The sequence below is a fragment of the Triturus cristatus genome, chromosome 9, assembly GCF_964204655.1.
Source record: "Triturus cristatus chromosome 9, aTriCri1.1, whole genome shotgun sequence".
Classification (NCBI taxonomy): Eukaryota; Metazoa; Chordata; class Amphibia; order Caudata; family Salamandridae; genus Triturus; species Triturus cristatus.
In genome coordinates, this window is record NC_140592.1 from 7988974 (window position 1) to 8016717 (window position 27744).

Consider the following 27744-nt stretch of genomic DNA (forward strand, 5'->3'; position numbering starts at 1 on the left):
TTGGGGGCGAATAGACCCTGAAAATGTATCCACCCTACTCACCACCTCCTACCCCTCCCTACTAGGTCTATCCACCCTTTCCCAGTTAACGGCCATTGAACAGTGGCTCTCCTCAGGCTGCGACTCTATTGCCCCTTTGAAACGGGTCACCTCAAAGCGGGAGAAGGATGCCAACCTGTGGTTTAATGAAGATCTTAAGGCCACCAAACTAGCGGTACGTCGAGCGGAGCGGGCCTGGAGGAGAAACTACTGCCCCTCACTGCGATTGGAGTTCATTAACATTCTGACTCAATATAAAAAGGCTATCTTGGCGGCCAAAACAACCTATTTTTCTTCAAAAATTCTCGCAGCTGAGAACCAATCGAGGGAAATCTTCTTGATTGTGCACAACCTGGCATTCTCTGACAGAAACACTCTGAAGCCCACCCATTCCCAGGAACTCTGTCACTCCCTAAACAATTTCTTCATTCAGAAAATAGCCACTATTAAAGCCAATATCCCTCTCCCCTCTCCTACCTTTGTGGATCCCCAGTGTCCTCCCCCCAAGGGACAACTCACTACTTTCCCTTCCTTGACCAAGGAATCCCTGACCTCCATAATTCCCCTTGTCAAATCCGGCTCTCCGTTAGATCCCTGCCCTGCCCACATCCTCCGTCACATCTTTACTACTTGTCCAGACCCCCCCCTTCACCTCCTCAATAGTTCTCTCTCCCAGGGCGTGGTACCCAATCCACTCAAAACAGCAGTCATTGTTCCCATCCTGAAGAAGCCGGGCGCAGACCCCTCAGTCCCTGCCAATTTTCGCCCCATCTCTCTCCTGCCTTTCTTGGCGAAAGTGCTCGAGCGCCATGTCACCTGCGCTCTGAGCTCTTTTGTGGAGAAGTACGGGGTTCTTGCCCCCGCCAGGCTGGATTCCGCCCCACACACTCTACGGAGTCCGTAGTCCTCTCGGTCCTCGACAACCTCAGGGAGGGAATGGACACTAACCAGACCCAGGCCTTGGTTCTCCTCGATCTCTCAGCCGCTTTTGACACGGTTGATCATACCATCTTGCTTTCCCGTGTCAGGGCGGCGGGGATCGGGGGCACCGCGCTGGTATGGTTATCCTCCTTCCTGAGGGACCGCACCCAGGCAGTTCGCCTGGGTGATTTTTCTGCGGACTTTCGGAAAGTTCAGTGCGGGGTCCCCCAAGGCTCCTCCCTTTCACCTCTTTTGTTTAATCTTTACATCGCCCCTCTTATTTTCTCACTGCAGCAAATGGAGGTCACCGTATTTAATTATGCGGATGACCTCCAACTTGTCTTTAATCTGTCTACTTCCCCTGCCTCTGTTCTTAACTTCCAATCTATCATGATTCATATCCGGGACTGGAAGAACCACAACCATCTGAAACTCAACCCAGACAAGACTGAGCTGGTGTTGACGGGTGGTTCATCCAGCCCCTGGTCTTCCTTGTTTTGGCCCCCTTCCCTAGGCTCTCCACCTGTCCCCTCTACCTCAGTAACAACATTAGGCATTAATCTCAATTCTCAACTCACCCTTCACTCCCAGGTTAGTTCTGTGGTTTCTTCTTCTTTTCTTCCACTGCGCACTATACGCAAGGAGTACCGTTTTTTTCTTTTGACGCTTTGAAACTGTTCACCTTGGCAATGGTCATCTCCCGCCTGGATTACGGCAACGCCTTATATGCAAGTATACCTGCATATAGCTTAAGGCGTCTGCAGCAGATCCAAAACCAGGCGGCGCGCCTGGTGTTTAAACTTCCAAAGTCTCACCACGTCACTCCCCTCCTCAAGTCCCTACATTGGCTCCCTGTCCGCGCGCGTGTCCAGTTTAAGCTTGCTTCCATCATCTTCCAAGCACGACTGGGCACGGCCCCGGCTTTTATCTCATCTGAGATCATTCCCTATGTTCCCTCCAGGGAACTGCGTTCATCCACTCAATCCCTTCTCACAGTCCAAGCGGTTCCGGAGGAAGAAATGTGGAGGATCGAAATTTGCGACCCTTGCTCCACTCTTCTGGAACTCCCTGCCTCTTGAGCTTAGAGCCTTAACTCTTTATCCGCAATTCCGGAAACAGCTCAAAGCTCATTTGTTTACTAAATTTTTTAACTAGTTCATTAGCAGTTTCTGTTTCCTTTTAACTCAGCTTCGGCTTCCCTCGCCCAGATATCTGTTAGTTGCAGCGCCATGAAACCGCTGGTGAACGTGCGCTTTATAAATAATTTTAAATTTAAAATTCAAATTCAAGTGCACATGTACATAAGATGTGACACTTTTATACAGTTCTTTGTAGGCGAGGGCTCTCTGCCAACAAAAAACAGGAAAGCAAACTAAGCAGTCCATCTAGTCCCATGCCACGAGCCGCACCTCTGCTTTGTTAGGATGGTTTGCGACATGTAGCGCTCTCTTTTATGACCGCCAGTTACAAACAGGGACTTCGGGTTTGCTGTGCGGATGTAGTGTCAGTAGGAAAACAAAGATGCAGGATTTGAGCAGCGGTAGCGCACCGGACAGGTGGGGCATGCTTTTATTGAGAGGTTATCGCATAGGGCTACTCACCTTTATAGATCAGGGGTGCCTTATTTCAACAATTCCCTATTAAATAGGATTACTTCGAAGTCGGTGCAGCTCCCGTGGTCTTGCTCACAGTTACAGATCACAAGGGTTATTTTCTTTCAAAGAGCTCGGTCCTGGTGGTGAACTTTGCAATTCTTGTGCCGCACATGCCTTCGGCTTCTGGTTTAAGAAACAGACCCCATCTACACAGCAAAGAGGGCGGGATGGTCATCTCGGTTCTCATGTCCGTGAGGGTCGCACACACTATGTTTTTCGTGTCTCCCACATACTTTGGTTTGTCTGCATCTCATGCTCTGCTCTGTTGTGACCTCATGCAGTGTACTCATTTCTCAGCTTTGCTCACACTGTACCGGTTTTTCAATTTTAATAAATTGTTCTCAATGCAGTGATATAACCTGAGGTACTGACGCACATCCGCATGTTAAAGAACAGACATTTTTTTAAGTGAATTCATCATATTTTAACTCCGTGCTTGTTGCAGGACTTGCATGCCAAACATTTTCAGGGCTCGGCTCCTCCCGGGCTCTTAGAGCCCAGCAGACCCTTGGCTCGGCTCTGGCTTGACTCTCCCCGTTAAGTTATTGGCTCGCACACAAACAGTTGTGAAGGTCCAGTGACTGCCTTTACTCACATCTCAGTTCCACAGACTACACAGACCATTATTAAAAGAAAGCGCAAAAAGGGTACAGACCTTTAAGTACTTCAGTCTACACGCAAAGTCCAGGATGTGGCCTAGATCGGTCCTGGCATCTCCGCTGGCACAGGTGGGTCGCCCCTGGCGCAGTTGCTGGGTGACTGCATACAACTGAAGTGGGCGAATGCTGAAAACCTCACCCGCCACAAGTAACTGCTCACCTAGAAGAGAAAGAGAAGATGTCTGAAGAAAGGGAGAGAAACACACAGGCACACACACACACACACACGTGCACACAAACACATCCACATGTATGTACAGAGACACACACACACGCACACACAAACTCACACCTGACCACATGCCCCACACGCAGCCCTCCCTACAGAGTGATGGGTAAGCATCTCGCTTACTAATTCCACACTGCTAACCAATGTAAACATTTCACAACCTTCATATCCCATCAATGCAAATCTTAAAAAATGATTCAATTGTTCAAAGGGCGGTGGAGAGGGTTCTGCCTCCCCATCAGATACTTAGATTCCCTTGTGTCCACTGCTCTTAGCTTATCCTGCTCCATCAGCAGAGAGTTGGAACCACGTGAAGCAGAGGTGTGGGCAGTAGATTCACAGCAGGTAGTGGTGTGGGCAGTAGATTCACAGCAGGCAGTGGTTTGGGCAGTAGATTCACAGCAGGTAGTGGTGTGGGCATTAGATTCACAGGAGGTCGAGGTGTGGGCAGTAGATTTACAGGAGGCAGCAGTGTCTGCAGTAGATTCACGTGGGGTAGACGTGTAGGCCGTAGATTCACAGGGGGTAGACGTGTAGGCCGTAGATTCACAGGAGGCAGTGGTGTGGGTAGTAGAATCACAGGAGGCAGCGGTGTGGGTAGTAGAATCACAGGAGGCAGCGGTGTGGGCAGTAGAAACACAGTGGGCAGCGGTGTGGGCAGTAGACTCACAGGAGGTGGCGGCGTGGGCAGTAGATTCACAGGAGGCAGCGGTGTGGGCAGTTGACTCACAGGGGGCAGCAGAGTCGTAGCAGGCAGGCATCAAGGTGAAGGAGCCATAGGAGGCAGAAGTTTAGGCTGTAAATTCACAGGAGGTAGCAGTGTGGGCAGTGGATTCACAGGAGGTATGTGTGTGATGTGAGGTGCTCTGACACCCTATACTGGTATTAGAGGTGCCATGAAATTAATATGAATTAAAAACATGCGAGAGGCTATGGAGAGATAAGGGCCACTGTTGGAGGGCGATGGGGAGTCCGAGGAGGTCATGAGGGGGAGGGGCTATGGAGAGAGGAGGGCCACTGGTGGAGCGCGATAGTGAGGGAGTCCGAGGAGGAGATCATGAGAGGGAGGGGCTATGGAGAGATAAGGGCCACTGTTGGAGGGCGATGGGGAGGGAGTCCGAGGAGGAGGTCATGAGGGGGAGGGGCTATGGAGAGATAAGGGCCACTGTTGGAGGGCGATAGTGAGGGAGTCCGAGGAGGAGGTCATGAGGGGGAGGGGCTATGGAGAGATAAGGGCCACTGTTGGAGGGCGATAGTGAGGGAATCATTGAAGAGCCCCAATAAAGATGGTCGTATTCTTGTGCACAACAAGGTCTTCATTTACTATGCTTTAAAAGCCAATACAATTGGATATAGAATGACAAACGTGTTGTAGAATGCAGGATTTATGCCCACATTTTCTTTTTGGTGGGGAGGGACAAAGCCCTTTGTAGTGGTCAGGCTCACTCGCTGCGCTCACTATGCACCGTTCAGGGGCAGGTCTAACATTTGCCAGGGCTGCTTTGGGTTCCAGTCTCACCCTGAAGGATACTCGCCTCCTTTCAATGCCGGGACACTCTGCGTTTCAAAAGGTATTTCAGGGCAACTACCTTTTTGACAGATTTTTTCGGCCTGGTGGTTGTAGCTCCAGGGTCAGTATGAGGCGCTCACAAAACGATATGTTCATGTAGATTAGCCCGGATTCCTGGAAGAGTAACTAACGGGCGGCAACGCAGCCAGCGGATTGGCTCGCTCATCCACCTGCCGCTTTCAAAGACCCCTTTCAGTGCCCTGTAAACAAGGTCAGATCCACAAACGTGTGTTGCAATCCTGCCTGGTTTGACCAATCCGCATAACTCAATCTATTTTCTTTTATTGGCTCGAAGGATCACTCTGTCCAATTGTTTGAAGTGTTAGCCTCACCTCCATTGGCTGACCTGGTAGCCACTCCCCCGAAGAGCGCGCGCTCACATCAACAGTCAAACATTTTCATTCCGTTATATGGCTCTTGACAGGGAGGGCATCTTTGTGCCCATTGGGGCCAATAAGAAATACGGGCTAAACTCCAGGTACCACCACAGTGAGCGACCAGGGCCCAGAGGAAGCGTGTCACACCAGCCCGACATCATGGAGGGCGAGGTAGCGCTGCGTAATATCGTCCACAGGCGCACCGTCTTTACGGGTCTCAATACCATCCTATCCGGGGTCCAGCTCTAGCCCGACGGTGCTGCAGGCTTCTGGTCTCACTGCGCATCTTAGTTTTGCTGCAGTCGATTTTTCACTCCCTGGACATTAATCTTACTACAGCCCCTACGAGGAAGGGTGGACGATTGAGGATAACGGGGACCTCCGACACATCCAGTCTGCAGAACAGGGGGTCCGGTCTGTTCTGTGGGGCCTGGTGCGGTTCAGGGGGACGCCAGGGACAGCACCGCCGAACCAGGTAGTGAATGAGTCACAAACAGGCACTGAATGTACCAATGATGATTAGGGCAACATGTTTATCAACTGACATGTAGCTTTTGAGTCGTCAGGCGTTTAAATAACATGTCCATATTATATGTGTAGTTTACGTATGGTGTAAACTGATTCGCATAAACTGTAACACACCATGGCATTGAGTGAACTTCTGGGGTAGGTGCACACAGGGGTCTTTCTGGGTTTGAAAGCACCGCACCCGCCTTTCTACGGGTTACATTGACAGACTGCATCCATCCATCCGACAGACTCCTTAAAATCCTGCCTGAAAATCAACAAAAATTACATTTTCACGGTTTCCCTCCATTATTTTGAACGCACTTCTCTTTCCTTTCCACCTTCTGCGGTTTCTTCCATCTTAATTTCTCTTTTTTGAAACCATATCACTGCAACCAAACATCTATTAATACCAGCAAGCGCCTGCTTCTCACCGCGCCCCTCCAGTGATCACAGCGAAGTCCTTCAAGCCTCCACAGAAACTGGAGTTAATGCATGGAATGGTCCCTTTAGCCGGCAAGACTGACTCCGAGAACCAATGGACCGACCACTAACTGGGGGCTCCAGGGCAGCGTGGTTCTCACCGTAAAGCGCTTCAACGCCTCATTAAGGAGCTCTAAATAAATACAATTTCATTTTCAATAATAACCGTATAAACTTTATTGCGAGTATCCGGCATATACCCCCCTCCCCAGGTAAGCCTTGGGCTGTTCAACCTCGCTATCCTGAGAGAGTGAAGTGCTACAAGGGAGGGGGTCAACACTTTTCAAGGGGTCCAATAGGACTGTGGCCCCGGGACACAAGCGGTGAAGAGCGTTATTCATCATGGGCGCTGGTCAGCAATGGACTGGCGCTGCACCCAGAGGGAAGGTCTCACATCTAGAGTAGAGGGACACGACGCTGGAGTCCCACAGTCGCACGACGTCTTCACGAGCACTTTGTATAATGCACAACGGCGATCATTCGCCAAAAGGTCCCTCGCGTCTCGTAGAGAGTTCCAGATCAAGGATTGGCTTGCAGGCTGTGGCTTCTTGAAGGGTGGGATTTAAAAATGAGTGAGTCTGTGCCCCCCCGACGCTGGCAATGGCCGTGAAACCGTTTCTAGATTGCACAGTGTGGGCTCTCAGCGAAGAGGTGATTGCAGACTGACCAGCATGTAACATCCTCCATCCTAGGATGAAAGTTGAGGGATCGGAAGCGTCCAGTTGCAACGCTGCCGGCAATGCTGCTTTGATGGGCTCGGTGCGGTTTAGGAACTTCTACCCAAAGTGAGATTTCTAGCTCCGCGTGGGAGTGCGAGCATCTTCAGCTGGTCTCGCATTGGAAACCGTCTACTGAAGTGAAAGACTGGTCCCTCCCAAGACCAGCATCGAAGTCAACCTCAGGGCATTGCGGAAAGGTCTCAGTGGTTCATCAAGTGCCTTGCTTCGTAGTCTAGTCTTTTAGGAGCGGGACACGTTCCTCACAGGCTCAGCAGCTCCACATGGGCCAGCAGCAGGTGATGGCTAAGACAGAGACACAGAGATTCCGCAGGCTCTTCGAAGAGCCACACTTTGTTAATTTTAACCTAACAAGTTGTGAAACTAACACCTCCCTTGGCCGGATCACCTTCGCCTGTTCTTGACCATGAACCTCCGCCTCTACTCTTCATCGGAGCATCATTTGCGTCTCCTTTACAGCCAATCCCTCTTCACCGGAGGAGGCGGGTTTTAAACCAAACCTCTCCTGCGTTTACGCCTCTGACCCGGGCTAGGGCAGGCGGCTTAAGATCTCAACTGCCGATCGGCGCATTTCCACATTTGTTGCAGCTTTTTCAATTGTCCAAGCACAGGTCATCAGGCATTTTAGAAGAGAAATGCAAACTAGAAAAGAATAACTCAGCAAACACCCCCTCACCAGAGAGTCCGGAAGACTGAGAGAAGACACAGGGATCAGAGGGTTCAGTAGAGTCATTTCATGGCCATCAGTCGGCATAAGGAACAGATATCACATGCCCACCCTGATTACGAGTCCAGAGGAGAGCTCCTGTACAGATCCGCTGGATCACATGTAGCCCGGTATTTTTAAGCACCCAATTTTCGTGAGTGTGTGAACATCGGACCCGCCAGTAGCTCCGGGTGGTAAAAGCGCATGCCACTTCGACTGCAACGGTAGCCAACCCTCTCCCCCCCCACCCCGGCCTCTTCTCTAGCAAGGAGGGAGCATTCAGTGCCCCCTCCTGCCAGAACTAACATTCCCTTCCATCGCCTACTCTCCCTTCCCACTTCCTTTAACCCCCATCCCACAATGCACCTTTCGGTTGTCCACTCGTATACATCTCAGACTGGCCATCATGACACGCGTGTCCTCAACAATAGCTTAAAACGAAGAGCAGCTTAAAAAAATGAAGAGGGTATTGGATTTAAAGCAAGGATATAAAAAGGTTAAAACAGAAGAGTTCTTTTTCAAGAATCCTGCGTCATCCTGAAGCTCTGCGTCATCCTCTCCTCACCAGGACTATGGTAACGGACCCCAGAGCGGAGAGGACACCATCCCTTCGCGCACTCGGCACAGGTTACTTCCTCCCGTCCGGGTATCTAGAGTTTAAGAACTACAGGAGACTAGGTGTGGCCTCCACGGCAACAACTGGCCCAGGTGGGGCCGCAGTTGTTGGGCCTGGTCGCCTGGTTCCACCATCAGTTCCCCTACGCCTCCATGCAACGTAGCATTTGGTAAACATGGAAGCACCGGCAAATATAATGCAATATATTGCATCCGTTGATAAGGAGCACACTTCGCAAGCTGGAAGCTCCCTGCAGGGCGGTCTCAACAGAGAGCCCCGTCTGCCACATTTAAGGCTTTCAAAGCAGATGAGGGGATTCGGCGTCTGCAAGCGAGGGCCTAGTAACGGAAAACACCATTAAAACCTGTGGTGATGAAGATAAATGGACATTGTGACCACGCCGGGCACCAGGGTGCAGTGGGCACCGTGCCAGCCAACCATTACTCCTCAGCACAGCCTGGAAGAGTTCCTCCTTACCACCAAGGGTCTGCTTGGAAGTATCCAACAGGGACTTGCGGGTACAGCATTCAACAAACCAGTCTGTGGGTATTCTCTGCAGTGCACGTCTAGAGTGAGAGCACAGCTCACCTCGATGAAACAGCTCCTCCGACAGCGCAGCTGTGATCCCGTCAATCTCCTGCAGATAGAAGCAGAACACGAGCAGTTATTACTCAGCCCTCACCTCCAGAACGCAACAGAGAGACAGACAGACAGAGCCTTAACCTGTCCAAGAGGGGACACACCACCCAGCACCTGACAGACCTCCACTGTCCCCCCCCCCATCCAAGAGAGAAGCCAGTTCAAGCTCCTGACACATGCATACAAAGCCGACCACAACCAAGGACCACCTACATGAACCACCGCCTGATCATCCACCAACCCTCCAGCAACCTCCGCTCTGCACACCTCGCCCTGACACCACGTGTCTGCCCCAGCTGCTGAGGTAGGACGCTCCTTCTCCCACCCCAGACCGTCTGAACTTCCACCAACCCTCCAGCAACCTCCGCTCCGCACACCTCGCCCTCGCTCAGACACCACGTGTCTGCCACAGCCGCTGAGGTAGGGCGCTCCTTCTGCCACCCCAGACCTTCTGAACTTCCACCAACCCTCCAGCAACCTCCGCTCACCTCGCCCAGACACCACGTGTCTGCCGCAGCCGCTGAGGTAGGACGCTCCTTCTCTCACCTCAGACCACCTGAACTTCCACCAACCCTCCAGCAACCTCCGCTCTGCACACCTCGCCCAGACACCACGTGTCTGCCGCAGCCGCTGAGGTAGGACGCTCCTTCTCTCACCTCAGACCGCCTGAACTTCCACCAACCCTCCAGCAACCTCCGCTCCGCACACCTCGCCCAGACACCACGCGTCTGCCACAGCCGCTGAGGTAGGACGCTCCTTCTCTCACCTCAGACCGTCTGAACTTCCACCAACCCTCCAGCAACCTCCGCTCCGCACACCTCGCCCAGACACCACGTGTCTGCCGCAGCCGCTGAGGTAGGACGCTCCTTCTCTCACCTCAGACCACCTGAACTTCCACCAACCCTCCAGCAACCTCCGCTCTGCACACCTCGCCCTCGCTCAGATACCACGTGTCTGCCGCAGCCGCTGAGGTAGAACGCTCCTTCTCTCACCTCAGACCGCCTGAACTTCCACCAACCCTCCAGCAACCTCCGCTCCGCACACCTCGCCCTCACTCAGACACCACGTGTCTGCCGCAGCCGCTGAGGTAGAACGCTCCTTCTCTCACCTCAGACCGCCTGAACTTCCACCAACCCTCCAGCAACCTCCGCTCCGCACACCTCGCCCTCACTCAGACACCACGTGTCTGCCGCAGCCGCTGAGGTAGGACGCTCCTTCTCTCACCTCAGACCGCCTGAACTTCCACCAACCCTCCAGCAACCTCCGCTCCGCACACCTCGCTCAGACACCACGTGTCTGCCACAGCCGCTGAGGTAGGACGCTCCTTCTCTCACCTCAGACCGTCTGAACTTCCACCAACCCTCCAGCAACCTCCGCTCCGCACACCTCGCCCAGACACCACGTGTCTGCCGCAGCCGCTGAGGTAGGACGCTCCTTCTCTCAACTCGCTGCCAAAGCCTGGAACACCGTCACCCTCCTCCTTCGCATTGCACCCCCTAACCCCCCCTCCTCCCTGCTGACAGACTTCAGGACGGGTCTCCAGACCTGGCTCTTCGACGGATACCAGCAGCACGGCGCCTGGATACCCCCTGGGGTGATTAGCCGTGCTACACATATACTATTTGTTTGATAGGCTCGTCACACTGTGAGGACCTGAGAGTGTGGGGAGGTGTCCTTGTTGGCTCTTCAAAGCTTTTATTCACAGACAAACAGTCTGAGATCGATTATTAGGGTTAAAGTATGGAATGTTCTAGAAACCTTTTATTCTTTCTCTGGGGAGGAGATTTCACACCTTCAACACAAAAAAGACAATACAATTCGAGCGAGCATCAAGTGGTGTAAACACCGCCACCCCCCAGAATTATCAACTATTCTGCAAATACCCACAGTCCATTAATCAAAGCTTTTCATTAAGTCAGCAACCGAGGAGCCAGGGCGCCCGTCATTGGCCAGACTCAACCCCCTCATATTCTTGCTAGATTAGCCCTAGACACGGTTATGGGGGGCATTTTGTGGAGGCTCCAAAGAGAGCCCCTTTCTATGTAGGGGGTCATCATGCAGCCCCTTCCATGTGTGGCCCCCCTGGAGGCCTCACCGTAGGAGACGCAGGCAGGCGCTGCCTTACATTAGTGTTCAGCCAAGACCACCCCTTGGGGAGGGGGCTCCTCTTGTGGGGGCTCCTGTAGGCGCTCACTATGAATGGACGCCCAGCGCAAACCTTGCAAGGTTCACAGCGAGGGATCGAACGTTCATATGTAAATGCGTAGAACGTTCACATTTAAATGGATAGAACGTTCATATTTAAAGTCACAGAACGTTCACATTTAAATGCAAATCGCGTTCCCTTTGTATTGAAGCCATCTTCAGGTCACTCTGTGCAGGGGCCCTCGCAGGGCACTGCTTCCCCTGAGGCACAACTTCTGGAACCTTCCATTCGGTGGTGCTGCTCCTCATGGTCAAGAGGGCAGTGTGGGATTTCTTAAGCCGCACTTAAGATCTAACTCGCCGCGACCCCCCAACTCTGCTCGGCGAGGGCGGGAGCGCCCCCCCTCAAAATAAAGCTGAGCTGGGTCCTTGAAGGGTTCCACCAAGAGCCCAACATCACAGACTAGACGTTTCTTTACAGTAAATGGACCCCTCGAGACACCCCCATGACCATGAATACCGAACCAGGTCCTTCCAGACCGCCCCCCCCCCTTGTTCAAGTATACTGATCCCTCCAGACACCCAATCACCACGAACATCGAACCCCGCACTACTACACACACCGTCACCAACACCTGGCCCTTCCAGACACCTCCCCTCCCCCGCTCAGCAATACGAACGTTGAACCCCGGCACTTTGAAACACCCCGTCACTAAACACTGACCCTTCCAGACACACCCCTTCATAAAACCCCGACCCTTCCAGACACCCCTTCATAAAACCCTGACGCTTCCAAACACCCCCTTCATAAAACCCCGACCCTTCCAGACACCCCTTCATAAAACCCTGACGCTTCCAGACACCCCCTTCATAAAACCCCGACCCTTCCAGACACCCCTTCATAAAACCCTGACGCTTCCAAACACCCCTTCATAAAACCCTGACGCTTCCAAACACCCCCTTCATAAAACCCCGACCCTTCCAGACACCCCTTCATAAAACCCTGACGCTTCCAAACACCCCTTCATAAAACACTGACGCTTCCAGACACCCCCTTCATAAAACCCGACCCTTCCAGACACCCCTTCATAAAACCCTGACGCTTCCAAACACCCCTTCATAAAACCCTGACGCTTCCAAACACCCCCTTCATAAAACCCCGACCCTTCCAGACACAGCTTCATAAAACCCTGACGCTTCCAAACACCCCTTCATAAAACCCTGATGCTTCCAAACACCCCCTTCATAAAACCCCGACCCTTCCAGACACCCCTTCATACAACCCTGACGCTTCCAAACACCCCTTCATAAAACCCTGACGCTTCCAAACACCCCTTCATAAAACCCTGACGCTTCCAAACACCCCTTCATAAAACCCTGACGCTTCCAAACACCCCCTTCATAAAACCCCGACCCTTCCAGACACCCCTTCATAAAACCCTGACGCTTCCAAACACCCCTTCATAAAACCCTGACGCTTCCAAACACCCCTTCATAAAACCCTGATGCTTCCAAACACCCCCTTCATAAAACCCCGACCCTTCCAGACACCCCTTCATAAAACCCTGACGCTTCCAAACACCCCTTCATAAAACCCTGACACTTCCAAACACCCTTTCATAAAACCCTGACGCTTCCAAACACCCCTTCATAAAACCCTGACGCTTCCAAACACCCCCTTCATAAAACCCCGACCCTTCCAGACACCCCTTCATAAAACCCTGACGCTTCCAAACACCCCTTCATAAAATCCTGACGCTTCCAAACACCCCCTTCAAAAAACCCTGACGCTTCCAAACACCCCCTTCATAAAACCCCGACCCTTCCAGACACCCCTTCATAAAACCCTGACGCTTCCAAACACCCCTTCATAAAACACTGACACTTCCAGACACCCCCTTCATAAAACCCCGACGCTTCCAAACACCCCTTCATAAAACACTGACGCTTCCAGACACTCCCTTCATAAAACACTGATGCTTCCAAACACCCCTTCATAAAACACGGAGTCTTCCAGACACTCCCTTCATAAAACACTGATGCTTCCAGACACCCCCTTCATAAACCCTGATGCTTCCAAACACCCCCTTCATAAAACACTGATGCTTCCAGACACCCCCTTCATAAAACCCTGATGCTTCCAAACATCCCCTTCATAAAACCCTGACGCTTCCAGACACCCTTCATAAAACCCTGACGCTTCCAAACACCCCTTCATAAAACACTGACGCTTCCAAACACCCCCTCATAAAACACTGACGCTTCCAAACACCCCCTTCATAAAACCCCGACCCTTCCAGACACCCCTTCATAAAACCCTGACGCTTCCAAACACCCCCTTCATAAAACCCTGACTCTTCCAGACACCCCCTTCATAAAACCCTGACGCTTCCAAACACCCCTTCATAAAACACTGACGCTTCCAAACACCCCCTCATAAAACACTGACGCTTCCAAACACCCCCTTCATAAAACACTGACGCTTCCAGACACCCCCTTCATAAAACACTGACGCTTCCAGACACCCCCTTCATAAAACCCCGACCCTTCCAGACACCCCTTCATAAAACCCTGACGCTTCCAAACACCCCCTTCATAAAACACTGATGCTTCCAGACACCCCCTTCATAAAACCCTGATGCTTACAGACACCCCCTTCATAAAACCCTGACGCTTCCAAACACCCCCTTCATAAAACCCTGACGCTTCCAAACACCCCCTTCATAACACAGACGCTTCCAAACACACCCTTCATAAAATCTGGACCCTTCCAAACACCCTCTTCATTAAACCCCGACCCTTCCAAACACCCCCTTCATAAAACCCGGACCCTTCCAGACACCCCCTTCATAAAATCCAGACCCTTCCAAACACCCCTGTCATAAAATCCCGACCCTTCCAGACACCCCCTTCATAAAACCCTGACGCTTCCAGATACCCCATCATAAAACCCCGACCCTTCCAGACACACCTTCATAAAACCCCGACCCTTCCAGACACCCCTTCATAAAACCCTGACCCTTCCAGACACCCCTCCATAAAACCGTGACCCTTCCAGGCACCCCTTCAAAAAACCCGACCCTTCCAGACACCCCTTCAAAAAACCCGACCCTTCCAGACACCTCCATCACCACGACCACTGAATCTCGTTGCACCCAGATATCCTGGTTTCAGGCGGTGGGGTGACGGGTCACGTGCTGCTCGACCTCCGTCAACAAATCTGGCTGAAGCGCACCGCACTCTAAGAAGCCTTTTACTGAAACCTCACCTGAATCACCAATCAATCAATCAATCAATCAAGGAATTTATATCGCGCACTACTCACCCGGAAGGGTCTCAAGGCGCTTGGGGGAGGGGGTCTGCTACTGCTCGAACAGCCAGGTCTTGAGCTGTTTCCTGAAGGCGAGGTGGTCCTGGGTCAGCCGCAGGTGGACGGGCAGGGAGTTCCATGTCTTAGCCGCCAGGTAGGAGAAGGATCTTCCTCCAGCGGTGGCTCTCTGGATGCGAGGGACGACGGCGAGGGCGAGGTACGCGGATCGTAGCTGTCGGGTGGGCGTGTAGAAGGTCAGGCGGTCGTTGAGGTACCTTGGGCCCAGGTCGTGGAGGGATTTGTGTGCGTGGGTGAGGAGCCTGAACGTGATCCTCTTGTTGACAGGGAGCCAGTGCAGGTCTCTTAGGTGGCTCGAGATGTGGCTGCGTCGGGGGGCGTCCAGGATGAGACGGGCGCAGGCGTTCTGGATACGCTGAAGTCTTTTCTGAAGCTTGGCTGTTGTACCGGCGTAGAGGGTGTTTCCGTAGTCTAGTCTGCTGGTGACGAGGGCCTGGGTGACAGTCTTCCTGGTCTCAGTCGGGATCCATCTGAAAATCTTGCGGAGCATGCGGAGGTTGTGGAAGCAAGATGAGGAGACGGCGTTGACTTGTCTGGTCATTGATAGGGAGGAGTCCAGGATGACGCCCAAGTTGCGTGCGTGGTCCGTTGGCTTGGGTGCGGTGCCCAGGGCCGGGGGCCACCAGGAGTCGTCCCATGCAGAGGGCGATGGTCCCAGGATGAGGACTTCTGTCTTGTCCGTGTTCAACTTCAGGCGGCTGATGTTCATCCATTCGGCGACATCTTTCATCCCTTCGTGTAGGTCGGCTTTGGCGGTGTCGGGGTCTCTGGTCAGGGAGAGAATCAGCTGGGTGTCATCGGCGTAGGAGATGATGTTGAGGTTGTGTTGGCGTGCGATGGCAGCGAGGGGTTTCATGTAGATGTTGAAGAGAGTGGGGCTGAGCGATGATCCTTGCGGGACGCCGCAGATGACTTCGGTGGCCTCAGAGCGGAACGGAGGGAGGCGTACTCTCTGTGTTCTGCCGGAGAGGTATGAGATGATCCATTCCAGAGCAATCCCCTGGATGCCGGTGTCGTTGAGGCGTTGGACTAGGGTGCGGTGGCAGACAGTGTCAAATGCTGCGGAGAGGTCAAGGAGGATGAGTGCCGCTGTTTCACCTTTGTCGAGCAGGGCTCGGATGTCGTCGGTGGCTGCGATGAGGGCGGTCTCTGTGCTGTGGTTGGCTCTGAATCCGGATTGCGATGGGTCGAGGGATCCGTTCGTCTCGAGGAAGGCGGCCAGCTGCTTGTTGACGACCTTCTCGATGACTTTGGCAGGGAAAGGAAGGAGCGAGATAGGGCGGAAGTTCTTGAGGTCGGTCGGGTCCGCAGTTGGTTTCTTCAGTAGTGCGCTGAGCTCGGCGTGCTTCCAGCTCTCTGGGAAGGTGGCTGTGTCGAAGGAGGCGTTGATGATGACTCGGAGGTGGGGTGCGATGGTAGAGGCGGCCTTGTTGAAGACATGGTGGGGGCATGGGTCGGTCGGAGATCCGGAGTGGATGGTGTTCATCATGCGTGTCGTGTCTTCGAGGGTCACTTTGGTCCATGTCTGGAGGATAGCGGCGGGGTGCGTAGGTTCGGTCGATGGGTGCGGGGGTGGAGCGCCAAAACTGTTGTGGATGTCGGCGATCTTGCGGTGGAAGTACGAGGCGAGGGAGTCGCAGAGGTCCTGCGAGGGAGTGATGTCGTTGTTGCTGGTGCTGGGGTTGGAGAACTCCTTGACGATGTTGAAGAGCTCCTTGCTGTCATGGGCGTTCTTGTCCAGTCGTTCCTTCAAAGATTTCTTCTTGGTGGTGCGGATGAGCTGGTGATGTCTGCGAGTGGCGAGTTTGAGGGCGGTCATGTTGTCGGTGGTCTTGTCGAGGAGCCAGGCCTTCTCGAGGGTGCGGCAGGCCTTCTTGGAGTCCTTGAGTTCGTCGGTGAACCAGGGGGCCTTCTTGCTTCTGGGCCTGGTGAGTGGGTTCTTCAGTGGGGCGAGGTCGTTGGCACAGGAGGTCAGCCATTGCGTGAGGTCGAGGGCTGCTGTGTTAGGGTCCGTTGTCCTGACCGGTGGGTTCTGGCTGAGGGAGGTGGTGAGCTGGTCGACGGTGATCTTGCTCCAGTTCCTGTGGGGAACCTGCTTCGGGTGGTGGTGGACCGTGTTCTTCTTGAAGCTGAAGTGGACGCAGCTGTGGTCAGTCCAGTGGAGTCCGGTGCAGTGGCTGAAGGTGATGTGCTTGCTGGATGAGAAGAGGGGGTCGAGCGTGTGGCCGGCGTAGTGGGTGGGGGTGTTGACCAGTTGCTGGAGTCCGAGGTTGGCGAGGTTGTCCAGCAGGGTGGTCGTGTTGCGGTCGTTGTTGTTCTCCAGGTGGAAGTTGAGGTCTCCGAGGAGGATGTAGTCGGTGGAGGGGAGGGCGTGAGGGCTGATGAAGTCCGTGATGTCTTCGCAGAACTGTGCGCGTGGTCCCGGGGGTCTGTAGATGAGGGTGCCTCTGAGGGTAGTCTTGGGGTCGGTGTGGATCTGGAAGTGCAGGTATTCGGCGGTGTTGAATGCGTCGGTGGAGTCAGTCGAGATGCGAATGGTGCTTTTGTGAATGATGGCGATGCCCCCTCCGGTCTGGTTGTTGCGATCCCTCCTGATGATCTTGTAGCCGTCCGGGATGGCTATGGCGATGTCGGGGGCTGAGGAGTCGTTCATCCAGGTTTCCGTGAGGAAGGCGACGTCTGGAGATGCGGTGTCGAGGAGGTTCCAGAGTTCCACGGCGTGTCTGTGGATGGAGCGGGTGTTGATCAGGATGCACTTGAGGTGGTTGCTGTTGTCCGTCTTGGTGGGCGTGGTGCTTGTTCGGAGGCAGGAGAAGTTGCAGGATCGGCAGGCGAAGGGTCCATGGGTGCGTCGCGGGGACGCTCGGTGGCATCCGGGGGCTCGGGCGGGTTTGAGTGCGATGAGCGTAGCGAAGTCGTAGGTCCTGCGGGGGGGCTGGCGGGCGCGGGGGCCAGGGGGTCTGGCGCTGGGCGCGGTCCAGGCGCGGACGGGCGCAGACGGGCTTACCTTTGGCGCACCTTCGGCGCTCAGTCGGCGCTCCCGCTGCGCGCGTCCGCTGCGCGGTCGCTGGGGGGGCGTCATAAGTAAGGAGCCGGGAGGGAGGGTCCGCTGGGAGGCGGGAGGCTGGGTGGCCAATGGGCAGGGAGGAGAGGCGGGACTGCGGGCTCAGCGGCGGGAAACCAGGAAGGCGAGTGACCGGGGCAGCGGCGGCGGCGAGGAGGCGAGGAGAGTGGCCAGCAGCAGCAGGAGGAGAGCGGCGTGAAGCGGAGGTCAGCGCAGGTGAGGAGGGAGCGGCGTGAGCGGGGTCGGTACCAGCAGGGAGGCGGCAGGCAACAGGCAGCAGCAGGCGACAGGCAGCAGCAGGCGACAGGCAGCAGCAGTGAGAGGTGAGCGACCGTCTGTGTGGGGCACAGGGGTCACACTGACCAGCCCGCCGCGGTCACCTTAAGTAAGGAGCCGGGAGGGAGGGTCCGCTGGGAGGCGGGAGGCTGGGTGGCCAATGGGCAGGGAGGAGAGGCGGGACTGCGGGCTCAGCGGCGGGAAACCAGGAAGGCGAGTGACCGGGGCAGCGGCGGCGGCGAGGAGGCGAGGAGAGTGGCCAGCAGCAGCAGGAGGAGAGCGGCGTGAAGCGGAGGTCAGCGCAGGTGAGGAGGGAGCGGCGTGAGCGGGGTCGGTACCAGCAGGGAGGCGGCAGGCAACAGGCAGCAGCAGGCGACAGGCAGCAGCAGGCGACAGGCAGCAGCAGTGAGAGGTGAGCGACCGTCTGTGTGGGGCACAGGGGTCACACTGACCAGCCCGCCGCGGTCACCTTAAGTAAGGAGCCGGGAGGGAGGGTCCGCTGGGAGGCGGGAGGCTGGGTGGCCAATGGGCAGGGAGGAGAGGCGGGACTGCGGGCTCAGCGGCGGGAAACCAGGAAGGCGAGTGACCGGGGCAGCGGCGGCGGCGAGGAGGCGAGGAGAGTGGCCAGCAGCAGCAGGAGGAGAGCGGCGTGAAGCGGAGGTCAGCGCAGGTGAGGAGGGAGCGGCGTGAGCGGGGTCGGTACCAGCAGGGAGGCGGCAGGCAACAGGCAGCAGCAGGCGACAGGCAGCAGCAGGCGACAGGCAGCAGCAGTGAGAGGTGAGCGACCGTCTGTGTGGGGCACAGGGGTCACACTGACCAGCCCGCCGCGGTCACCTTAAGTAAGGAGCCGGGAGGGAGGGTCCGCTGGGAGGCGGGAGGCTGGGTGGCCAATGGGCAGGGAGGAGAGGCGGGACTGCGGGCTCAGCGGCGGGAAACCAGGAAGGCGAGTGACCGGGGCAGCGGCGGCGGCGAGGAGGCGAGGAGAGTGGCCAGCAGCAGCAGGAGGAGAGCGGCGTGAAGCGGAGGTCAGCGCAGGTGAGGAGGGAGCGGCGTGAGCGGGGTCGGTACCAGCAGGGAGGCGGCAGGCAACAGGCAGCAGCAGGCGACAGGCAGCAGCAGGCGACAGGCAGCAGCAGTGAGAGGTGAGCGACCGTCTGTGTGGGGCACAGGGGTCACACTGACCAGCCCGCCGCGGTCACCTTAAGTAAGGAGCCGGGAGGGAGGGTCCGCTGGGAGGCGGGAGGCTGGGTGGCCAATGGGCAGGGAGGAGAGGCGGGACTGCGGGGTCAGCGGCGGGAAACCAGGAAGGCGAGTGACCGGGGCAGCGGCGGCGGCGAGGAGGCGAGGAGAGTGGCCAGCAGCAGCAGGAGGAGAGCGGCGTGAAGCGGAGGTCAGCGCAGGTGAGGAGGGAGCGGCGTGAGCGGGGTCGGTACCAGCAGGGAGGCGGCAGGCAACAGGCAGCAGCAGGCGACAGGCAGCAGCAGGCGACAGGCAGCAGCAGTGAGAGGTGAGCGACCGTCTGTGTGGGGCACAGGGGTCACACTGACCAGCCCGCCGCGGTCACCTTAAGTAAGGAGCCGGGAGGGAGGGTCCGCTGGGAGGCGGGAGGCTGGGTGGCCAATGGGCAGGGAGGAGAGGCGGGACTGCGGGCTCAGCGGCGGGAAACCAGGAAGGCGAGTGACCGGGGCAGCGGCGGCGGCGAGGAGGCGAGGAGAGTGGCCAGCAGCAGCAGGAGGAGAGCGGCGTGAAGCGGAGGTCAGCGCAGGTGAGGAGGGAGCGGCGTGAGCGGGGTCGGTACCAGCAGGGAGGCGGCAGGCAACAGGCAGCAGCAGGCGACAGGCAGCAGCAGGCGACAGGCAGCAGCAGTGAGAGGTGAGCGACCGTCTGTGTGGGGCACAGGGGTCACACTGACCAGCCCGCCGCGGTCACCTTAAGTAAGGAGCCGGGAGGGAGGGTCCGCTGGGAGGCGGGAGGCTGGGTGGCCAATGGGCAGGGAGGAGAGGCGGGACTGCGGGCTCAGCGGCGGGAAACCAGGAAGGCGAGTGACCGGGGCAGCGGCGGCGGCGAGGAGGCGAGGAGAGTGGCCAGCAGCAGCAGGAGGAGAGCGGCGTGAAGCGGAGGTCAGCGCAGGTGAGGAGGGAGCGGCGTGAGCGGGGTCGGTACCAGCAGGGAGGCGGCAGGCAACAGGCAGCAGCAGGCGACAGGCAGCAGCAGGCGACAGGCAGCAGCAGTGAGAGGTGAGCGACCGTCTGTGTGGGGCACAGGGGTCACACCTTTAGTTACTTGAGCACAACCATCGTGCGCGTCCATTTGTAGCCGGTGTCCCCCACATCGTTACACTAATGCAAAGACTTTCCCCAAAAGCTACAACAAGGACGCTGAAAACCGTTCAACTGGTAACTGCCCCAGCTGGTGGCTTGGACGCCATTGATGAGTCAGGCAGTTCAAAGCCTGGCGCCTCGCCAGAGCCATCTGTTGACAGTGTATGGTTACCTGTGTGTCCCCTCAATATATATCAACCAGGGCTGTAGTCGAAGTCTGTACTGAAGAAGGGGCCAGTGTGATCCCACACAGATGAAACCTACCCCCCCCCATTACTGGTATTTCAATAAACATGGTTCATACAGCAGGAGTGACAGAAGGAGCTGCCAACCCAGTCACACCAACACCCCTCCCTCAGACCTTGGTGACCCCCGCCACAGGGGCTCCGGACTTACATACAAGTGGAAGTGTAGAAAGTGAGAGAGGACTTTGGGTGCCGCGACAGGGAAGAGCGCCAGGACTGCCTGCAGGTAGACCTCCAGATCCTTCTGTCTTTTCTCCACGAGGCTCTTGGAATTCTTTCCAATCATCTTTTTGGGAGGCAGAAGATTTTTGTCAATTCTCTTTTCTGCGCTGAGCTGAAAAATAAACATGAAAAAGGAATTAATGGACGTAAGTGTGAGGAACAGCCTGGCTTAGGATCAAAGAGGGAAAGGGGAAGTGAGCAGAGGATGCACAAACCACACCATCAAGGCCGGCAGATGTACAACACCCATCAATCCAAACAGATACACTAGAAGCTATGAAAGGCAACATCAGGGGGCCCGTAAGGATCACTTGTGTGCAGAGACATGGGGCATTCAATGGACGATGCATCTCTGAGATAATGAATCCCTCCCTGCAGCCCTCTGTAAGACATGGGCACTGCAGCCTCTAAGACATGGGACACTGCAGCCCTCCCTGCAGCCCTCTGTAAGACATGGGCCACTGCAGCCCTCTGTAAGACATGGGCCACTGCAGCCCTCTGTAAGACATGGGCCACTGCAGCCCTCTGTAAGACATGGGGCACTGCAGCCTCTAAGACATGGGGCACTGCAGCCTCTAAGACATGGGACACTGCATCCCTCCCTGCAGCCCCCTGCAAGACATGGGGCACTGCAGCCTCTAAGACATGGGACACTGCAGCCCCCTGCAAGACATGGGGCACTGCAGCCTCTAAGACATGGGACACTGCAGCCCTCCCTGCAGCCCCCTGCAAGACATGGGGCACTGTAGCCTCTAAGACATGGGACACTGCAGCCCTCCCTGCAGCCCCCTGCAAGACATGGGGCACTGCAGCCCTCTGTAAGACATGCGGCACTGCAGCCCTCTCTAAGACATGGGGCACTGCAGCCTCTGTAAGACATGGGGCACTGCAGCTCTCTCTAAGACATGGGGCACTGCAGCCCTCTCTAAGACATGGGGCACTGCAGCTCTCTCTAAGACATGGGGCACTGCAGCTCTCTCTAAGACATGGGGCACTGCAGCTCTCTCTAAGACATGGGGCACTGCAGCTCTCTCTAAGACATGGGGCACTGCAGCTCTCTCTAAGACATGGGGCACTGCAGCTCTCTCTAAGACATGGGGCACTGCAGCTCTCTCTAAGACATGGGGCACTGCAGCCCCCTCTAAGACATGGGGCACTGCAGCCCTCTCTAAGACATGGGGCACTGCAGCCCTCTCTAAGACATGGGGCACTGCAGCTCTCTGTAAGATATGGGGCACTGCAACCCTCCCTGCAGTCCCCTGTAAGACATGGGGAACTGTAGCCCTCCCTGCAGCCCTCTGTAAGACATGGGGAACTGCAGCCCCATCTGCAGCCCCCTGCAAGACATGGGGCAATGCAGCCCTCTGTAAGACATGGGGCACTGCAGCCCTCCCTGCAGTCCCCTGCAAGACATGGGGCACTGCAGCCCCCTGCAAGACATGGGGCACTGCAGCCCTCTGTAAGACATGAGGCACTGCAGCTCTCTGTAAGATATGGGGCACTGCAACCCTCCCTGCAGTCCCCTGTAAGACATGGGACACTGCAGCCCTCCCTGCAGCCCTCTGTAAGACATGGGCCACTGCAGCCCTCTGTAAGACATGGGCCACTGCAGCCCTCTGTAAGACATGGGCCACTGCAGCCCTCTGTAAGACATGGGGCACTGCAGCCTCTAAGACATGGGGCACTGCAGCCTCTAAGACATGGGACACTGCATCCCTCCCTGCAGCCCCCTGCAAGACATGGGGCACTGCAGCCTCTAAGACATGGGACACTGCAGCCCCCTGCAAGACATGGGGCACTGCAGCCTCTAAGACATGGGACACTGCAGCCCTCCCTGCAGCCCCCTGCAAGACATGGGGCACTGTAGCCTCTAAGACATGGGACACTGCAGCCCTCCCTGCAGCCCCCTGCAAGACATGGGGCACTGCAGCCCTCTGTAAGACATGCGGCACTGCAGCCCTCTCTAAGACATGCGGCACTGCAGCCCTCTCTAAGACATGGGGCACTGCAGCCTCTGTAAGACATGGGGCACTGCAGCTCTCTCTAAGACATGGGGCACTGCAGCCCTCTCTAAGACATGGGGCACTGCAGCTCTCTCTAAGACATGGGGCACTGCAGCTCTCTCTAAGACATGGGGCACTGCAGCTCTCTCTAAGACATGGGGCACTGCAGCTCTCTCTAAGACATGGGGCACTGCAGCTCTCTCTAAGACATGGGGCACTGCAGCTCTCTCTAAGACATGGGGCACTGCAGCTCTCTCTAAGACATGGGGCACTGCAGCCCCCTCTAAGACATGGGGCACTGCAGCCCTCTCTAAGACATGGGGCACTGCAGCCCTCTCTAAGACATGGGGCACTGCAGCTCTCTGTAAGATATGGGGCACTGCAACCCTCCCTGCAGTCCCCTGTAAGACATGGGGAACTGTAGCCCTCCCTGCAGCCCTCTGTAAGACATGGGGAACTGCAGCCCCATCTGCAGCCCCCTGCAAGACATGGGGCAATGCAGCCCTCTGTAAGACATGGGGCACTGCAGCCCTCCCTGCAGTCCCCTGCAAGACATGGGGCACTGCAGCCCCCTGCAAGACATGGGGCACTGCAGCCCTCTGTAAGACATGAGGCACTGCAGCTCTCTGTAAGATATGGGGCACTGCAACCCTCCCTGCAGTCCCCTGTAAGACATGGGGAACTGCAGCCCCATCTGCAGCCCCCTGCAAGACATGGGGCACTGCAGCCCTCCCTAAGACATGGGGCACTGCAGCCCCCTGCAAGACATGGGGCACTGCAGCCCCCTGCAAGACATGGGGCACTGCAGCCCCCTGCAAGACATGGGGCACTGCAGCCCCCTGCAAGACATGGGGCACTGCAGCCCCCTGCAAGACATGGGGCACTGCAGCCCCCTGCAAGACATGGGGCACTGCAGCCCCCTGCAAGACATGGGGCACTGCAGCCCCCTGCAAGACATGGGGCACTGCAGCCCCCTGCAAGACATGGGGCACTGCAGCCCCCTGCAAGACATGGGGCACTGCAGCCCCCTGCAAGACATGGGGCACTGCAGCCCCCTGCAAGACATGGGGCACTGCAGCCCCCTGCAAGACATGGGGCACTGCAGCCCCCTGCAAGACATGGGGCACTGCAGCCCCCTGCAAGACATGGGGCACTGCAGCCCCCTGCAAGACATGGGGCACTGCAGCCCCCTGCAAGACATGGGGCACTGCAGCCCCCTGCAAGACATGGGGCACTGCAGCCCCCTGCAAGACATGGGGCACTGCAGCCCCCTGCAAGACATGGGGCACTGCAGCCCCCTGCAAGACATGGGGCACTGCAGCCCTCTGTAAGACATGGGGCACTGCAGCCCTCTGTAAGACATGGGGCAGTGCAGCTCTCTCTAAGACATGGGGCACTGCAGCTCTCTCTAAGACATGGGGCACTGCAGCTCTCTCTAAGACATGGGGCACTGCAGCTCTCTCTAAGACATGGGGCACTGCAGCCCTCTCTAAGACATGGGGCACTGCAGCTCTCTGTAAGAAATGGGGAACTGCAGCCCTCCCTGCAGTCCCCTGTAAGACATGGGGAACTGCAGCCCTCCCTGCAGCCCTCTGTAAGACATGGGGCACTGCAGCCCTCTGTAAGACATGGGGCACTGCAGCCCTCCCTAAGACATGGGGCACTGCAGCCCTCTGTAAGACATGGGGCAGTGCAGCTCTCTCTAAGACATGGGGCAGTGCAGCTCTCTCTAAGACATGGGGCAGTGCAGCTCTCTCTAAGACATGGGGCACTGCAGCTCTCTCTAAGACATGGGGCACTGCAGCTCTCTCTAAGACATGGGGCACTGCAGCTCTCTCTAAGACATGGGGCACTGCAGCTCTCTCTAAGACATGGGGCACTGCAGCCCTCTCTAAGACATGGGGCACTGCAGCTCTCTGTAAGAAATGGGGAACTGCAGCCCTCCCTGCAGTCCCCTGTAAGACATGGGGAACTGCAGCCCTCCCTGCAGCCCTCTGTAAGACATGGGGCACTGCAGCCCTCTGTAAGACATGGGGCACTGCAGCCCTCTGTAAGACATGGGGCACTGCAGCCCTCTGTAAGACATGGGGCACTGCAGCCCTCTGTAAGACATGGGGCACTGCAGCCCTCTGTAAGACATGGGGCACTGCAGCCCTCTGTAAGACATGGGGCACTGCAGCCCTCCGTAAGACATGGGGCACTGCAGCCCTCCGTAAGACATGGGGCACTGCAGCCCTCCGTAAGACATGGGGCACTGCAGCCCTCCGTAAGACATGGGGCACTGCAGCCCTCCGTAAGACATGGGGCACTGCAGCCCTCCGTAAGACATGGGGCACTGCAGCCCTCCGTAAGACATGGGGCACTGCAGCCCTCCGTAAGACATGGGGCACTGCAGCCCTCCGTAAGACATGGGGCACTGCAGCCCTCTGTAAGACATGGGGCACTGCAGCCCTCCGTAAGACATGGGGCACTGCAGCCCTCCGTAAGACATGGGGCACTGCAGCCCTCTGTAAGACATGGGGCACTGCAGCCCTCTGTAAGACATGGGGCACTGCAGCCCTCTGTAAGACATGGGGCACTGCAGCCCTCTGTAAGACATGGGGCACTGCAGCCCTCTGTAAGACATGGGGCACTGCAGCCCTCTGTAAGACATGGGGCACTGCAGCCCTCCCTGCAGTCCCCTGTAAGACATGGGGAACTGCAGCCCTCCCTGCAGCCCTCTGTAAGACATGGGGCACTGCAGCCCTCCCTGCAGTCCCCTGTAAGACATGGGGCACTGCAGCCCTCTGTAAGACATGGGGCACTGCAGCCCTCTGTAAGACATGGGGCACTGCAGCCCTCTGTAAGACATGGGGCACTGCAGCCCTCTGTAAGACATGGGGCACTGCAGCCCTCTGTAAGACATGGGGCACTGCAGCCCTCTGTAAGACATGGGGCACTGCAGCCCTCTCTGCAGTCCCCTGTAAGACATGGGGAACTGCAGCCCTCCCTGCAGCCCTCTGTAAGACATGGGGCACTGCAGCCCTCCCTGCAGTCCCCTGTAAGACATGGGGAACTGCAGCCCTCCCTGCAGCCCTCTGTAAGACATGGGGCACTGCAGCCCTCCCTGCAGTCCCCTGTAAGACATGGGGCACTGCAGCCCTCTGTAAGACATGGGGCACTGCAGCCCTCTGTAAGACATGGGGCACTGCAGCCCTCTGTAAGACATGGGGCACTGCAGCCCTCTGTAAGACATGGGGCACTGCAGCCCTCTGTAAGACATGGGGCACTGCAGCCCTCTGTAAGACATGGGGCACTGCAGCCCTCTCTGCAGTCCCCTGTAAGACATGGGGAACTGCAGCCCTCCCTGCAGCCCTCTGTAAGACATGGGGCACTGCAGCCCTCTGTAAGACATGGGGCTCTGCAGCCCTCTGTAAGACATGGGGCTCTGCAGCCCTCTGTAAGACATGGGGCTCTGCAGCCCTCTGTAAGACATGGGGCTCTGCAGCCCTCTGTAAGACATGGGGCTCTGCAGCCCTCTGTAAGACATGGGGCACTGCAGCCCTCTGTAAGACATGGGGCACTGCAGCCCTCTGTAAGACATGGGGCACTGCAGCCCTCTGTAAGACATGGGGCACTGCAGCCCTCTGTAAGACATGGGGCACTGCAGCCCTCTGTAAGACATGGGGCACTGCAGCCCTCTGTAAGACATGGGGCACTGCAGCCCTCTGTAAGACATGGGGCACTGCAGCCCTCTGTAAGACATGGGGCTCTGCAGCCCTCTGTAAGACATGGGGCTCTGCAGCCCTCTGTAAGACATGGGGCTCTGCAGCCCTCTGTAAGACATGGGGCTCTGCAGCCCTCTGTAAGACATGGGGCACTGCAGCCCTCTGTAAGACATGGGGCACTGCAGCCCTCTGTAAGACATGGGGCACTGCAGCCCTCTGTAAGACATGGGGCACTGCAGCCCTCTGTAAGACATGGGGCACTGCAGCCCTCTGTAAGACATGGGGCACTGCAGCCCTCTGTAAGACATGGGGCACTGCAGCCCTCTGTAAGACATGGGGCACTGCAGCCCTCTCTAAGACATGGGGCACTGCAGCCCTCTCTAAGACATGGGGCACTGCAGCCCTCTGTAAGACATGGGGCACTGCAGCCCTCCCTGCAGCCCTCTGTAAGATATGGGGTACTGCAGCCCTCTGTAAGACATGGGGCACTGCAGCCCTCTCTAAGACACGGGGCACTGCAGCCCTTCTCTAAGACACGGGGCACTGCAGCCCTCTCTAAGACACGGGGCACTGCAGCCCTCTCTAAGACACGGGGCACTGCAGCCCTCTCTAAGACACGGGGCACTGCAGCCCTCTCTAAGACACGGGGCACTGCAGCCCTCTCTAAGACACGGGGCACTGCAGCCCTCTCTAAGACACGGGGCACTGCAGCCCTCTCTAAGACACGGGGCACTGCAGCCCTCTCTAAGACACGGGGCACTGCAGCCCTCTCTAAGACACAGGGCACTGCAGCCCTCTCTAAGACACAGGGCACTGCAGCCCTCTCTAAGACACGGGGCACTGCAGCCCTCTCTAAGACACGGGGCACTGCAGCCCTCTCTAAGACACGGGGCACTGCAGCCCTCTCTAAGACACGGGGCACTGCAGCCCTCTCTAAGACACGGGGCACTGCAGCCCCCCTGCAGTCCCCTGCAAGACATGGGGCACTGCAGCCCTCCCCGCAGCCCCCTGTAAGACATGGGGCACTGCATGCCCTTCCCGCAGCCCTCTATAAGACACGAGGCACTGCAGCCCCCCTGCAGTCCTCTGAACTGTACTTTTCACTGCATGGGGCACTGCAGCCCTCTGTTCTGTATGGAGCACAGCAATCCTTTTACCGCAGCCCTCTGTGCTGTAGCAGTTGAGATTATGAGCTGAGAGCGGCAGCGAGCAGGGACTGAGCCTGGAGACGAGAA

General features: G+C 56.7%; 1 protein-coding gene across 3 annotated transcripts in view; it reads right to left on the minus strand.

Annotated features, from left to right (window-relative positions):
• The window catches only part of NISCH (nischarin), a 320866-nt gene that overhangs the window by 235228 nt on the left and 57894 nt on the right, over nt 1-27744 (minus strand). For 2 of the 3 annotated variants that reach the window (XM_085624214.1, XM_085624216.1), the window contains exons 3-5: nt 20729-20911; nt 8977-9136; nt 3271-3434 (exon numbers count right to left, since the gene is read on the minus strand). In XM_085624214.1, the coding sequence (XP_085480340.1) occupies nt 3271-3434; nt 8977-9136; nt 20729-20911 (507 nt within the window). The remainder of the gene's footprint in view (nt 1-3270; nt 3435-8976; nt 9137-20728; nt 20912-27744) is intronic. The other variant, XM_085624215.1, reaches the window with a different exon arrangement.